Source organism: Platichthys flesus, chromosome 12 (assembly GCF_949316205.1).
Source record: "Platichthys flesus chromosome 12, fPlaFle2.1, whole genome shotgun sequence".
In the NCBI taxonomy this organism is placed as follows: Eukaryota; Metazoa; Chordata; class Actinopteri; order Pleuronectiformes; family Pleuronectidae; genus Platichthys; species Platichthys flesus.
Genome location: NC_084956.1, coordinates 409,863 through 424,657, shown reverse-complemented (window position 1 = coordinate 424,657; position 14,795 = coordinate 409,863). Strand labels below are relative to the sequence as shown.

The 14,795-nt window shown below is 47.2% G+C and overlaps 2 protein-coding genes across 2 annotated transcripts in view; both read left to right on the top strand.

Moving 5' to 3' along the window:
* Positions 1–8,058, top strand: part of nfkb2 (nuclear factor of kappa light polypeptide gene enhancer in B-cells 2 (p49/p100)) — an 11,408-nt gene extending 3,350 nt beyond the window's left edge. Inside the window, exons 5-23 of the mRNA XM_062400346.1 lie at positions 631–729; positions 851–1,002; positions 1,077–1,183; positions 1,300–1,458; positions 1,584–1,688; positions 1,771–1,859; positions 2,277–2,415; positions 2,686–2,796; positions 3,044–3,250; positions 3,333–3,474; positions 3,558–3,672; positions 3,749–3,956; positions 4,529–4,698; positions 4,914–5,016; positions 5,094–5,269; positions 6,501–6,582; positions 6,718–6,893; positions 7,087–7,198; positions 7,297–8,058. Coding sequence (XP_062256330.1) covers positions 631–729; positions 851–1,002; positions 1,077–1,183; positions 1,300–1,458; positions 1,584–1,688; positions 1,771–1,859; positions 2,277–2,415; positions 2,686–2,796; positions 3,044–3,250; positions 3,333–3,474; positions 3,558–3,672; positions 3,749–3,956; positions 4,529–4,698; positions 4,914–5,016; positions 5,094–5,269; positions 6,501–6,582; positions 6,718–6,893; positions 7,087–7,198; positions 7,297–7,367 — 2,523 coding nt within the window. The 3' untranslated portion in view covers positions 7,368–8,058. The remainder of the gene's footprint in view (positions 1–630; positions 730–850; positions 1,003–1,076; positions 1,184–1,299; positions 1,459–1,583; positions 1,689–1,770; positions 1,860–2,276; positions 2,416–2,685; positions 2,797–3,043; positions 3,251–3,332; positions 3,475–3,557; positions 3,673–3,748; positions 3,957–4,528; positions 4,699–4,913; positions 5,017–5,093; positions 5,270–6,500; positions 6,583–6,717; positions 6,894–7,086; positions 7,199–7,296) is intronic.
* Positions 8,059–11,286: 3,228 nt separating this feature from the next.
* psda (pleckstrin and Sec7 domain containing a) overlaps positions 11,287–14,795 on the top strand; it is a 31,079-nt gene continuing 27,570 nt past the window's right edge. The window contains exon 1 of the mRNA XM_062400330.1: positions 11,287–12,035. The gene's annotated coding sequence lies outside the window, so the exon portion shown is untranslated. The remainder of the gene's footprint in view (positions 12,036–14,795) is intronic.

Here is a 14,795-nt window from a genome sequence, read left to right as displayed (position 1 = left end):
TTTCAAAGAGTCTAGATGAGACTTGTAGAGGTGACGCCTCCCTCAGGTTTATCGTCTCACTGCGTCTAATCCAGGGTTTTCCCATCAGTCATTTACCAACATGAGATCAAACAGGAAGTCAGGGAGTTTCTGCTGCTAAAGGTCACGTGACCACGAGACGCCGCGTCCTCCGCTGGGTTTACGCGAATGAATCATTAAAAGAAACTGAAAAAACAAGTCAAACTGAGACGAGGCAGTAATGTTTAAGATCAATGTTACAACAGCAGAAACAAAATGAGTCAATTTGATCAAACTGAAGCAAATTTTATAGAAAATTGGTTTAAATAATCATAAACATTTGATTTCACGTGGTTACAAACTTTTTGAATAATGTTGAGGATTAAAGATGAATTATTATTATTGTTACTAGAACATGTGCAGCCCCACCTAGAGGTAGAAAGTCAATACACTTCATAAACTTTTGGATCCCAAATTATTCGTGGAAATGTTTCAGTTTGTGAAATAAGATTAAATATAATAAAGACATTTGTGCAGATGACACACGGACACTGTAAGGTGCAACGTGAAAACATGTTTCCTGTGTGTGTCTATGTGTGTGTGTTTGATTGTGTGAATTTTTTGTGTTACCAGAGGGGTTTTCGTTTCCGTTACGAGTGCGAGGGTCCGTCTCATGGCGGGTTACCAGGGGCCTCCAGTGAGAAGAACCGGAGAACCTACCCGACTGTGAAGGTGCAAACATGGACGACACCTTTTGAAAACCTTGTGATAACAGCAGAATGGATTTCTGCTCAAACATGACCCCTGATGACCTGAAGTTTGATTTTGACCTCAGTATTTTGTGATGTCTCAGATCAATAACTACGTGGGTCACGCTCGGGTCGAGGTTCAGCTGGTGACCCACACAGACCCCCCCCGAGTCCACGCCCACAGTCTGGTGGGCCGCCACTGCACCGAGAAGGGAACCTGTACGCTGGACGTGGGCCCCAACGACCTCACCGCCTCGTCAGTAACCAATCACATCACAGGAAATGTTTCTGCTCAGAATGTTCAGTGAGTAATGATGTCACTTCCTGTAGGTTCAGTAACCTCGGAATTCTTCACGTGACCAAGAAAGGTGTCGTTGAGATTCTGTGCAAGAGGCTGAGAGACGAGAGGAGGAGACACAAAGGACACACACTGACAGGTGACAACACACACTCAGACACACGCACACACACACACACTGACAGTTAGCGAGACACATCTGAACTATGTTACCGAAGTTAAAACCCCAGGCGTTTGTGTGTGTTTGTGTTTCAGACGTGGAGGAGAGTGTGTGTCTGAAGGATGCAAAGGATCTTGGGAAGGTGATGGACCTGAACATCGTGAGGTTAAAGTTCACCGCCTACCTGCAGGACAGTAACGGAGGATTCACCAGAGCGCTCAAACCCGTCGTGTCCAACCCCATCTACGACAGCAGTGAGTCCACACACCACAGACAGGGGGCGCTGCAGTTTAGTGCCAGTCAACACACTGATTCAAACATTATGAATTTGTTCATATTTATTTATTAAATATCAATCTGTGGTCTGTTTGTGTTTCAGAGTCTCCAAACGCCTCCAACCTGAAAATCTCTCGTATGGATAAGACGTGCGGCTCGGTGCTCGGAGGAGACGAGATCTTCCTGCTCTGCGACAAAGTCCAGAAAGGTCGCGACCTGTGTGTTTTGTTTCCTGTCGCAGCGTTTACTCATCCTGTGATATCCCATCATGCTTTGTGCTCTCGTTACAGACGACATCGAGATCCGCTTCTATGAGGAGGATGACGAGGGAGGATGGGAGGCGTTCGGGGATTTCTCACCCACTGATGTCCACAAACAGGTGTGTGAGTGTGTGTGTTTGTCTGTGTGTGTGTGTGTGAGTGTGTGTCTTTATCCAGTGAGACTCAATACATGGTAAAACAACAACATGCAGAATAAAAGCACAGAACAACGACATCATGTTTTCAAACCTCGAGACTGAAGAAGTTGGTTTCAAGTTTCATATGCTTCTGTGTTTTTATTTACCAGCTTTTATTTTGATAGTCAGACATTTTACCACTTGTCAAACATGAAGTTTCTCAGATTTTCAGAGTAAAGTGAATCTGTTCATGTTTCTTTTGTCAATCGACAGTGAAAAAAATTGATTAGAAAGTAGCAATTCATAAAACATAATGTCTAATAAAAAATATCTGTGATAAATAGTGAAACTAAACTTTAGAATGAAAATGAGTGTTGCTCGTCTCCTCTCTCTCCTCAGTACGCCATCGTGTTCAAGACTCCGGCCTATCACAGCGCAGAGATCGAGCGTCCCGTCACCGTCTTCCTGCAGCTGAAGAGGAAGAAGGCCGGCGACAGCAGTGACCCCAAACAGTTCACCTACATCCCACATGTCCAAGGTCAGTGCTGACGCTAAAGTGACTCCAAGGGTCAAAGGTCACAGATCACATTTTCAGTGAGCAACAACTAAATTTAAGTTTTGGCTAAAGATGACAATGTTTCATCTTTGTCTCCTCTTCCTCTCCTTCTTTCCTCTCCTTGTTTCCTTTTCTCCTCTCCTTCTTTCCTCTCCTTGTTTCCTTTTCTCCTCTCCTTCTTTCCTCTTCTCATCTACTCATTTCCTCGTTTCCTCATTTCCTCTCCTCTCCTACTTGTCTTCTCTCTCTTAGATAAAGAGGAGGTATTGAGAAAGAAGCAGAAACCGCTGCCTCACTATGAATCCTGGAGAGGAGGGCGAGGAGGTGGAGGAGGAGCTGGGGGTTTCGGAGGAGGAGGAGGAGGTAAGAACGACAGACAGAGGAATTTAAACTTTGAGTAGTGTTGTGATTCTCACTAACGAGAATCACATGTCTTACACAAAGTGATCTAACTACACAAAGTGATCTAACTACACAAAGTGATCTAACTACACAAAGTAATCTAACTACACAAAGTAACATATATTTCTACATGTATATCTACATACTGTTGTACATATACATATATTTCAACATTATTACGATGTGAACCTGACGATGTTTCCTGCAGGATTTCAGTTCAACCAGCAGATGAACGGAGGAGGAGGAGGAGGAGGAGGAGGAGGAGGAGGAGGAGGAGGAGCTTTCTTCACTGGAGGTTTCACTGGCTTCACTGGAGGGGGAGGGGCTCAGATGTCAGGCTCCACCCCTCAGACAGATGTTGCCCAGCACCAGAGTGACGGACAGACGCCTCTCCGGCAGCAGCTCTGTCAGATTGGTGAGTCACAGACTTGGATCATGTGACCCTGTGTGTGTCCTCGCTCGTTAACACGTGACCTTCGCTGTGCGTTGGTTTCCAGCGGCGGCGCTCCACAGCCGAGCGTCTCAGAGCGCCAGGCAGACCGCCGCCGCCCTGCTGCAGTACTGCAGCACCGGGGACGCCCGCGTCCTCCTGGCTATCCAGAGACACCTCTGTGGCGTCCAGGACGGCAACGGAGACACGTGAGTGGAGAATTTGTTGTCTGGCTGACGACATCACCCTCACATCAGGAGGTACAACATTCCACCTGCTTTTTCTCCCACAGTCCTTTGCACCTGGCCGTCATCCACCAGCAGACAGGTGTGATTCAGCAGCTGGTTCACACTCTGCTCAGCAGCCAACAGCAGCACGTCCTCAACGTGGCCAATCACCTCCGACAGGTAGCCCCGCCCCTCTGACCTCTGACCTGTCTCTAACCTGAACCGTCCCACCTGACCTCTGACTCCTCCCCTGCAGACGCCGCTCCACCTGGCCGTCATCACGCGGCAGGTGAAGGTGGTGGAGGTGTTGTTGCGGGCCGGGGGGGACCTCAGCCTGGTGGACAGAGACGGACGCAGCCCGCTGCACCTGGCCGCGCTGGCCGGAGACAGCGCTACGCTCCGCCCCCTGCTGGCCCACATGGGGGAACACCACGCCCACCTGGTCAACACCGCCGACTTCCATGGTGAGAGGAGATGATCCTTATTGGTAGTTACTCCTCATGTGATCAGCTCCCGTGTAGAATAATATTACATCTACTAACAATCATAATAATAACAAAAGTTATGATCATTTTCAGTCTGATGAAGGGCTGAAACAATACGTTTATTGATTATTGATGAACAGAATATAAATTACCTACTATTTATACATTTGGTTAAAAACATTATTCAATAGTTGCCGTCAATCAATCAATCAATCACATGTTATTAGTCTCACAGACGCTAGAAGGATCAACTTCCTGTTTTCAACTGAACACGAGTCAAACAGAAACTTAGTGATCAGTGATGAAGCTCAGTCCCATGTGAGGATCCTCTCCAAGGACACACACATGCTGATGGAACACAACACAACAACACAACAACACAACAACAGGATTCACTACATGTGAAGAACCAGTTTTTATGACTCTGTGTGGTCTGTGATTGGTCGGTTACATCAGCTTAAGTTTATTGTTCTCGTCTCCACAGACAATAAAACTAAAGCTTCACAACGTTAAAGCTGTAATTTAAGGATCAATGGATGTTTGTGTGTCAGGGCTCCAGCCCCTTCACCTGGCCGTGAGGAGGGACGGCGAGCGCTGCCTCCGCCTGCTGGTGGAGGGAGGAGCCAAGATCAACGCCCCCGAGCAGAAGAGTGGAAACAGCGCCCTCCACCTGGCCGTCAGAGAGAACCTGTTCAAGGTGGCGTGCACGCTCATCACCGAGGTGAGGTCACACGGCCATGTTTACCTTTGTCAGTGATGTCACAGCTGTGGTAAAGTTGAGGTGATTAGATGAAACTGTGATGTCACTCAGAGTTCGCAGGGATTGGTTGAATTACCATTAGCTGTTGTCATGAGTACTTCCAGGAGGGGCTGTTTGTGTAAATAGAGCCTGTAGGACGCCCCCTGCTGGTCGGACTGACTCTCTCTCTCCTCCAGCTGAAGGCCGATGTGAACGCCTGCACGTTTGGAGGGAACACGGCGCTCCACCTGGCGGCCGGCCTGGGCTCGCCCACGCTCTGCTCCATGCTCATCGCAGCAGGTCAGACGCTGAGTCATGGAAAACACCGACTGCCCCCCCGACAAACAAACGGTGACTTGACCTCGACTGTCTTTCAGGAGCTGATAAGAACATGGAGAACGACGAGCCGCTCTTTTTCAACTACTCTTCAGAAGAAGAAGAGAAAGACGAAGATGCACCAATCACAGAAGAGGAGGCCGTCGCCTGTCAGCCAATCAACCCTCGCAAGAGACCAGCAGGACACACCCCCCTAGACCTCGCTAAATGTCAAAGGGTAACGAGCTCTTCTTCTTCTTCTTCTTCTTCTTCTTCTTCTTCTGAAATGAATCTGTTTAAGATTCTGGAAAAGTTGTGACGTCGTCACCTTGTCTCCTTGTCTCCTTGTCTCCTTGTCTCCCTGTCTCCCTGTGTCCTTGTCACCTTGTCTCCCTGTCACCTCGTCACCTTATCTCCTTGTCTCCTCGTCACCTTATCTCCTTGTCTCCCTGTCACCTTGTCACCTTGTCTCCCTGTCACCTTGTCACCTTATCTCCTTATCTCCTTGTCACCTTGTCACCTTCACCTTGTCACCTTGTCACCTTGTCTCCTTGTCTCCCCGTCTACTTGTCACCTTGTCACCTTATCTCCTTATCTCCTTATCTCCTTGTCACCTTGTCTCCTTGTCTCCCCGTCTCCTTGTCACCTTGTCACCTTATCTCCTTATCTCCTTGTCACCTTCACCTTGTCACCTTGTCACCTTGTCACCTTGTCTCCTTGTCACCTTGTCACCTTGTCTCCTTGTCTCCCCGTCTCCTTGTCACCTTGTCACCTTGTCTCCTTATCTCCTTATCTCCTTGTCACCTTGTCTCCTTGTCTCCCCGTCTCCCTGTCACCTTATCTCCTTATCTCCTTGTCACCTTGTCACCTTCACCTTGTCTCCTTGTCACCTTGTCACCTTGTCACCTTGTCTCCTTGTCACCTTGTCACCTTGTCTCCTTGTCTCCTTGTCTCCCCGTCTCCTTGTCACCTTGTCACCTTGTCTCCTTGTCACCTTGTCACCTTGTCTCCTTGTCTCCTTGTCTCCTTGTCTCCCCGTCTCCTTGTCACCTTGTCACCTTGTCTCCTTGTCTCCCCGTCTCCTTGTCACCTTGTCACCTTGTCTCCTTGTCTCCTTGTCACCTTGTCTCCTTGTCTCCTTGTCTCCTTGTCTCCCCGTCTCCTTGTCACCTTGTCTCCTTGTCTTCTTGTCTCCCCGTCACCTTGTCACCTTATCTCCTTCTCTCCTAGTCACCTTGTCTCCTTGTCTCCTTGTCTCCTTGTCCCCCCGTCTCCTTGTCGCCTTGTCTCCCTGTCACCTTGTCACCTTATCTCCTTATCTCCTTGTCACCTTGTCACCTTCACCTTGTCACCTTGTCACCTTGTCTCCTTGTCTCCCCGTCTCCTTGTCACCTTGTCACCTTGTCTCCTTGTCTCCTTGTCTCCTTGTCACCTTGTCACCTTGTCTCCTTGTCTCCTTGTCTCCTCAGGTGAGGAACCTGTTAACGTCCAGACGGAGTCCAAAGGCCGGTCGTCATGGCAGCAAGAGGATCAAGTCAAGCAGCAGTGAAGGTTGGTCACACGAGTGTGAAGGTCAGAGGTCAGAGGTCAGCTGCTGTGAGGCTGTCACTGCCTATCTGTACAGCTGGAACATTTGAAACCTGTGTGTATTTGTGATGGTTTGTCTCCCTGGACGTGTCCCTGCAGAGCGGGACTGCTCGGGGCTGGACGAGGACACGCTGTCCCGGCTGGTGGAGGTGCTGAGCGTCGGAGACGTTCCCTGGAGGAAACTGGCGGAGAAGCTGGGGATGATGACGCTGACGCTGACGCACCTGTACCAGGACAGTGCCACGCCCTGCCACCACCTGCTGCAGCACTACAAGGTAACCATGTTCCTCGAGGTCAAAGGTCAGATAACGTCTCCAGGTCTGCAGCGTGGTCAGAGGACCCCGTTCGGCTCAGACCGAGAAGTCTGAAGGTCTGAGCCACACAAAGTTGTTTCAGTTGTGGAAGACGACGTCCTGCAGACGCACGTGATTGTTAAGATGGGTCCTGATGTTGTGTGTTTGTGTGCAGCTGGGGGGCGGGCCACTCGACGGCCTCGTCGACGCCCTTCAGTCGCTCGGTTTGTCCGACGGAGTCCAACTGCTGCGAAGCTCCGAGCTGAGAGACGACAAACACAACACAGGTGATGACAAAACACACAAAACACACAAGAGTCCACGGCTTGTGTCGTTATATTCACGTATAAACTGCTCTCAATGTTTGTGTTTTCTGTCCAATCAGACGCCACCGTCGACAGCGGCTTCGGCAGCCAGCCAATGGAAGAGGAGGAGCCACCCGTAGCCAATGAGTGATGGGCAAGAAAGGACATGTGAAATTGGGCAGCATGTGGTCCAGGTCCTGGTCCTGGTCCTGATCCTGGTCCTGGTCTTGGCCTCGGTCCTGGTCTGGTCTGGTCTTATTTTGACCTGGTCTTGGTCATGGTCCTGGTCTGGTCCTGGTCTTGGCATCGGCCTCGTTCCTGGTCTGGTCCTGGTCCAGGTCCTGGTCTGTGCACAGGTGGACTTCACTGTGCAGACTGCGCCTGATTGGTTCACAGACTCTGTTGTTTCACTTGAGGAGGAAACAACAATCGTTCTAAAAAAATAAAAAATAAAAAAGCTAAAAAAGATTTAGCTTATTTACATTTTTCATTAATTTATATTTTGTTCTTCTTTGAACTGTTTCAGAATATTTTCGTTTTGTGACTTTTAACAGACGTCGGCTGCAGAGACTTTATTTGTCAGGATAAATCTGTGCTGTGTTTACAGTGTGTGTGTGTGTGTGTGTGTGTGTGTGTGTGTGTGTGATACCTGAAGAACTGATCTGCTTCTTCACCTCTGTCAAAACTGGAATTTCCTCTTCTCTGTGGGCTCCTGAACGCAGCACGTCTCACAGATGTTTTGTCTATTTTCTGTCAAAGAACATGAAAAATAAAAAAAACGTATATATGTAAAATATCAATGTGTGAGAAATAAAAGCCTTCCTATGGAACCAAATGTTAAAGGTTGTTGTCATGATGATGTGTGATCCCCTCTTTGACCCAATGATTCCAGATGTTCCAAACTTTATGATGTCATCACATGTTTACAGAGGTTCTGCTGGATTCTGGAGCCTGATGAGGTCACTGTCATGTGACCTGGATCAATAGGAAGTCTAATTAACAACAGACCGGGACCTCCACACCATGATGGACACACAGCGCCACCTGCAGGCTGGACTGATGACACCAGGACCGCCTATCACTGACACTCTGGAAAGATCATAATGACGAATGAACAAGTAGAACATCCTCTGACCTTGAGAGAGAAAAGCTCCAAGTCACAAGTGAGGATCAGATCCACATCAGACCAGGACACGTTCCTTCAGCGGCAGGAGGAACCTGAGGAACCCGGGGAACCCGGGGAACCTGGGGAACCTGTAGAACCTGGAGAGCCAGAGGAACCTATGGGGAATCTGAGGAACCTGCTGACAATTTACTCTTCACACTGAGGTATGTGTTTGTATCTCTCACTGTGTCTATGTGTCTGTGTGTATATCTGTATGTATGTGTCTATGTGTGTGTGTATGTTTGTGTGTGTGTATCTGCATGTGTGTGTCTATGTGTTTGTTTGCGTGCGTGCGAGTTTGTCAGCGTTTCTGTGTTAGTGTGCGTGTGTATCTGTCTGTCCGTGTGAATGTGTCTGTCCGTGTGTGTATTCATTCTGGTGTCTCCGCTCTGACGTTTCTATACGTCGTCGTGACGTCACCGGTACGATGCGGAAGTCGCAGTCACCGTGGAGAACGTAAACTAATGTCAAGAAACCGCGTAAAAAAAACAAGAGAAGAAGAAGAAAAGCAGGAAGAAGAGAGGGAAGAAGAAGAGAAACAGGAAGAGAGAGAGAAGCTGCTCTTCTTCACCGGCATGTAACGTTACTCAACTCCCCGTTACTGTTACTCTGCTCTCCGTTACATCTGGCCGCTGGTCGGGGGACCGGTGACCGGCCCGGTTCAGAGAGTCCATCCCGGTTCTTCTCACGGTTTCGCGGGTCAGTGAAAGCTGCGAGTCCTGCTTCGTCCCATCCCATGGAAGGTAAGTGACGGATCCGCGAAATCCCATTGATAAAACCTGGATTTAACGTTTCTCTTGAGATCAACCACACCAGACAAAGAGCGGAATAAAACTGAAGGTTCATTCTGATTCAACTCAGTCTCCTGGTTCATTCGGCGGCTTCGCTTCTCCAGTAATCAGTCGTTTCTGCGGGTAAACCCTCTACTTTCACCGGGCTCCTCTGTTGACGATGCTCGGTTCTTAACGGTGGTCCACCCCGCTCAGCGGGACCAGCACCAACCACAGGTTTCTGTAAAAGTCGATTTTGTAAAAGGGAGCTGCTGTTTGGTGGATTATACAGCGGCCGAACTGTAAAGTGTCTCACTGTGATTTATTAACAGCTTTGAAATCAGGTAAATGGGTGTTTTGCTTGGATAAAAACAAAGAGAAACGTTAAAGTGTCGGACTTGTGAAAGGACCTCTGGGTGTTCCTCGGTTGTTGTGAGTTGTGGATGAAGGTACAGATTGAATGTGAGTGACGGATCAGGGAGGTGAAGGTCAATCCACCGGCTCCAGCAGAGAAAGAGAAATGACGTCGTTTGGTTCAGTGATGCTTCTTTTAACTGTTATTATCATCACATCACAACTTTTCATAATAAACATTTTTCATCCTTTAAAATCACAAATAACGTGAGAATCTCCGGAGCACGTGATGTGGTCCATTATTAGGATAACTAGACCCCTGGTGTACAGGTCTTACTCGTCCTCCATGTTAGCAGATGGGACATGGACATGGACCTGTCATTTCAGATCGTTCTTATCTCACTGATTCAAAGTTTGGTTAGAATTATTAATTTGACGATATTAAAACAGGCTGAGACTGAATCATGATTTGTCGGATGGGTGTGTGGGCGGGACTTTGTTGCCATGGCTCCATCCCACGATCACAACAGCACAGACTCTGACTGCAAATTACATCATCACCACCAGGTGGCAGCGTTTGCATCGGAGATATTTTAGCTTCATTTCAGGAGGAAGTGGAGACGCGTAGTCGTCTTTATTCATAGACAATGATCATTTTCAATTTAAATATTTGTTTGTTTCTTTAAAATAACTAAGTATTTACTGTCACACATACACACACACACACACACACACACACATACACACAGACAGTCGTGTTTTTACTGACAATAATAGAAAAAGAAGACAAATTAAACCAAAAGATTCTTTAATTGATCTGATCTTCTCTTGTTTCAGACTTCCTGTCATCAGCCCTCCTGTCTGAGTCCAACTCCACAACTTGAGGTAGTGCAACACTGCACATACACATCCACACATACACACACACACACACACACTACCAGTTTGTCGGTGAAGCCTCAGTCGACTTGTGTTGTCTCGACTGGATCCTGATTCAAGCTGTGTGTCATGGTTCACAGTCTCACACAGCGCCTCCTGCAGGATGTTCAGAGTTATTCATTGTATAGGGTCAGGGGGAGTTGGAGCCAATCCCAGGTGACATTGGGATTGAGGCGTGTTCCCACTGGACAGGTCACTAGCAAGTCACAGAGACAAACAACCTTTCACACTCAGTCACAGAGAGTCTCCAGTTCACCTAACAACCTCACACACACAGGGAGAACATGTGAACGCGACCCAACCCCAAGATCCTTCCTCCCCCGAAGAGACCGCGCTAACCACTGCGCCAGGTGACGCCTCATTCCTGTAGCGCTTCATGAAAAATGACATTGTCATTTTTCTCAACTCTGCAATGAAAATATGACTCAGATTCTTTCACACGATCTCAACACAACCTCAGTCTGATGCAGACTGTCAGTTTGTAATTTTTAATAATAGTTACGTCATCTGAGAAAAGAGTGATGGCAGGAAACAAGGTTTATAAGTCGTGGGTATTTGATCAACTTGGAACCAGCATCAGAACCGAACCGTCACCGTGAGGCCGCTCAGTGCGTCGTGCACCGAATCAATCTGCTTCAAATCAAGTGAAACATCCAGAGACGTCCGTGGGAGAAGCTGCTCTGACACGGGTAAGACCTCACATTTCATTTATTTATCACAAATGACTATTTAACAATAATTAGTTATTCATGAAAAATATCAGTGAATGTGTTAGAACTTCAACAGAAAAAAAATGTCCTCGCTCGTCAACTGAGAAGGTCACGTCATTAACAGACCCTATCTTTTTTAATGTGTTAATTCAGTTAAACAGTTAATCTGCAACATTAAGTTCGTATGAAGCTGAAAGATAGAGTTGTGATTGGTCCTTTTAAGTTGACGTCATCCTCAAGTCACAATTTCTGGCCCCGCCTCACTACAGGGCACTGTGACATCACTGCAGGGGGCGGGGTCAGCAGCGGTCAGGATGAATAATCAGTGTCTGTGATGTAGCTTTGCATGTTGTTGTTTTAAAGCAGCTCCCAGTCCGAGCAGGTCACCTGACCCTTGACCCCCCAGCTACTGACATACCCCTCTAAGCTATGTGCTGCCATCTGTTAGAGCTGCTCCTCATTGGCTGATGGAGCTCAGGTCTGCAGGCCACGGAGATAGGGATTGGTTGGCAGAGTGCCTGGAAGAAGGGGGCGTGGACATTAGCTGATTGATGGACATCGGAAGTGGAGGATGGAGGAGGAGGAGGAGGAGGAGGAGGCAGAGGAAGAGGAGGGGGAAGAAGAGGAGGAAGAGGAGGAGCCAGAGGAGGAGAAGCCAAGTAGAGTCGGTAAATCCACAATGAGCCGGTTCTGCTGCAGACAACAAGTGTTCATCAGAGAGAGAGCGAAGAGGGCGAGGGAGGATAAAACAAGGTTACTCTCAGCAGAGAGAGAGAGAGAGAGAGAGAGAGTGACGGGACGAAATAGGGAGGAAGGAAAAGCAGGTTACCACGGCAACTCCAGGGACGTTGCTGCAGCGGCGAGGACTCCAGGACACACAGGTAAGGTTACAGTATGTGTGTGTCTGTCGGACTTGTGTTGGTTTCATAAAGGTGTGAGTGAGTGAGTGAGTGAGTGAGTGAGTGGATTGAGCAGTGCATGCTGGGAGGGGGGAGGAGGAGAGGGAGCAGTGGGTGTTGGGGGAATCCTATTAGCAGAGTCCAGGAAAAGTAGGGCTAACTGGTCTGATCAGTGTGTGAGCTGCAGAGCTGTGTCAGGAGCGTCTGGTTCTCTGCTGGTCTTGCTGGTCATATGATCTGCATGAAGACTTCTTGCTGCTGCGGTTCGACGGCGGCGACTTTGATTCCGGCTGTAAACTGAGGACAGAGTTCAACCTGTGATAACAGCCTCCACCTGTCAGTGTGTGTGACGCTGCTTCTGTAACCAGACTGCATCCAGGAAAACGTTCAGCTCAGTTAAAAATAACAGGATTCCGATAAAAACAACAGAAACAATTCATACATGATCCCAACAGGTGACTCTTCTGTTGATCCATGAAGCGTTGAAGCTCCACAGTCTAAACCTCCCACTCAGACCGACGTGAGGATGTGATGATTAACCACGGGTCACTGAACGCCTCAGCATGGTCTGGAATCTGTCTCATTTACAAAACACACCTCTTTATTTATGTTCTGCCGTTTGAGTTTCAGTGTCGATGTCACATTGATCGATTTGTCGTCACTCAGTCGAGCTCATCCCTCCACCTGCAAATTCCTGTGCATTATAAACACCAACCAAACTAACCACATCACACACCTGTGACTAAACACATTGTAAAACTCAGACACAGATTCTGATGTGAGAGACTCGGCTGATTTCTATCAGTCGGACTTGTGTTGCTTCCTCGGCTCATTTTTCAACTTCGACTCCCAGCGGTGAACACAAAGCGTCGAACACACTTCGCTCAGAGAAAAGAAATCTCTGCTCTGACTCGTCACCATCACTGCTCCGCCTTCAGAGGAGTTTCTGTTACAATGCAACCAAAGGCAGAGGAGACAATCTACTTCCTGTTTACATCACATGACCAGTGTATGTGAATGGTAAGGGTGGAAATATCCAGGCACCTCTCGATTAAATTCCTATTCAGAGATCTGTGATTCGATTATAGAACAATTATTGATGCAATTAATTTTATTTCTATACATGATTTATTTCCCATCACTGTGACTAGAGCTGTACATCTTCACTAGCCTCATGGTTTGTGCTTTAATCAGTATTGGAGACTGTTACTGTTATTACAAGTGTTTCATTTGCAAAATAAGCTTTTTACTAAAAAAATCTGACTCCAACCATCAGTGCGTGTAGCAGATGAACTACGTGGACACGTGTTTAAATACTTGTCATAGACTCTAAAGCTAATCAACAAGCTGTTCAGGACATAAAAACTTCTGATAAGTGTCCGTTTATTGTTAAAGTGAAAAGTGGCACAGGTCAGCAGGACAGTGGAGGAGGACACTCCGACAGACACTCAGACAAAGACGAGTGGATGTTTAATGAACGTCCTGATCCTGGAGCAGTGCTGGTTATGCAGCGGCGGGACATCGCTCTGACTCTGCACCAATGCAGAATCGTCCAAGTCGAAAAAACGATCAATTCCCCTGTATAATATTAAATCAATACAGTTTGACTCTTAGGCAAGAAGGATTTCTTTCTACATTCAGCAGATCAGACAGTTTGTACAAAGGCCCTAGTTTCTCACCTGAGCCCACTACAAGCTGCTTTTCTATTAATAGACAAATCAAACTCACACGTGTCACTTGGCGCCTGCTGGCCCACATATTCCTGCCGCCATGTTGGAAGGTAGCCAAGGACATGAATGGACTTTTAATTACCACAGTATTGAATCTTATCAGAGGGTAAGGAGGACTCAAGTGGTCTGAAAGGCTGAGAACCAGAACAGCAACTTTTTGTATTCTTTACAGATCGTTATAAATTAAAAGGAACTTAGTTATTACCCCGCTTCAGCGCTGTTTGTCATATATTCTTGTGATTGCAAAATGTTTTGGAATAAACCTCCTCACATATCACTATGAGTCCTATCAGAACACTTACCCTAGAACTTCTTTAGAGACCACGACAACCTTTGAAAGGACTTCTCACACCTCAATGTCCTTCAGATCCTCCTCAACTATCCTAAAGCTGCTTCAGTGACTGGACAGCCTGGACCTCTACAATACCCTCAAGAACCATTAGAGCCTCTTAACGGAAACATCCACATCCTAAAGGAAAAGTTATATTTTCTTATTAACCATGAGAACATTTTTTAAAGAATCAGTTTTGGATTCATCATTAACTTGTCAAGCATTTTAAGATTCCCTAAAAAGCCTAAAGCGCAATTGAAACATCCTAAATGTCCCTTGAATCTTTTCAATTTAACCTCTTCAGGGATTCATTCATCCTCAGTGATCATTATAATCTTCTCAACTAACCTAGATCTTCCACCAAACAAATCTTCTAAAGGACCACGAGAACCTTGTGGCCGACCTCAAAGAGACTGTTAGAACCTGCTGAAGGACCACGGTCCACGAGAACCCTCTAAGGGCCGCTCTGCCTCATCGGTCGCTCTTCACTTTCTGAAACGGAGGGGCACTTGTGATTCAGTCAGGCAGCTGTATGAGTTTTGATTCTCGGGCTCTAGCCTTCAGTAACTGCTGCACATATTTTGGAATGAAAAAATAAGAGGTTCTTGATGAACTACAGACTAAGCAGGTAATTTCACATTAATACACTGCAACAAAACACACAATATTAAAGATTATGGG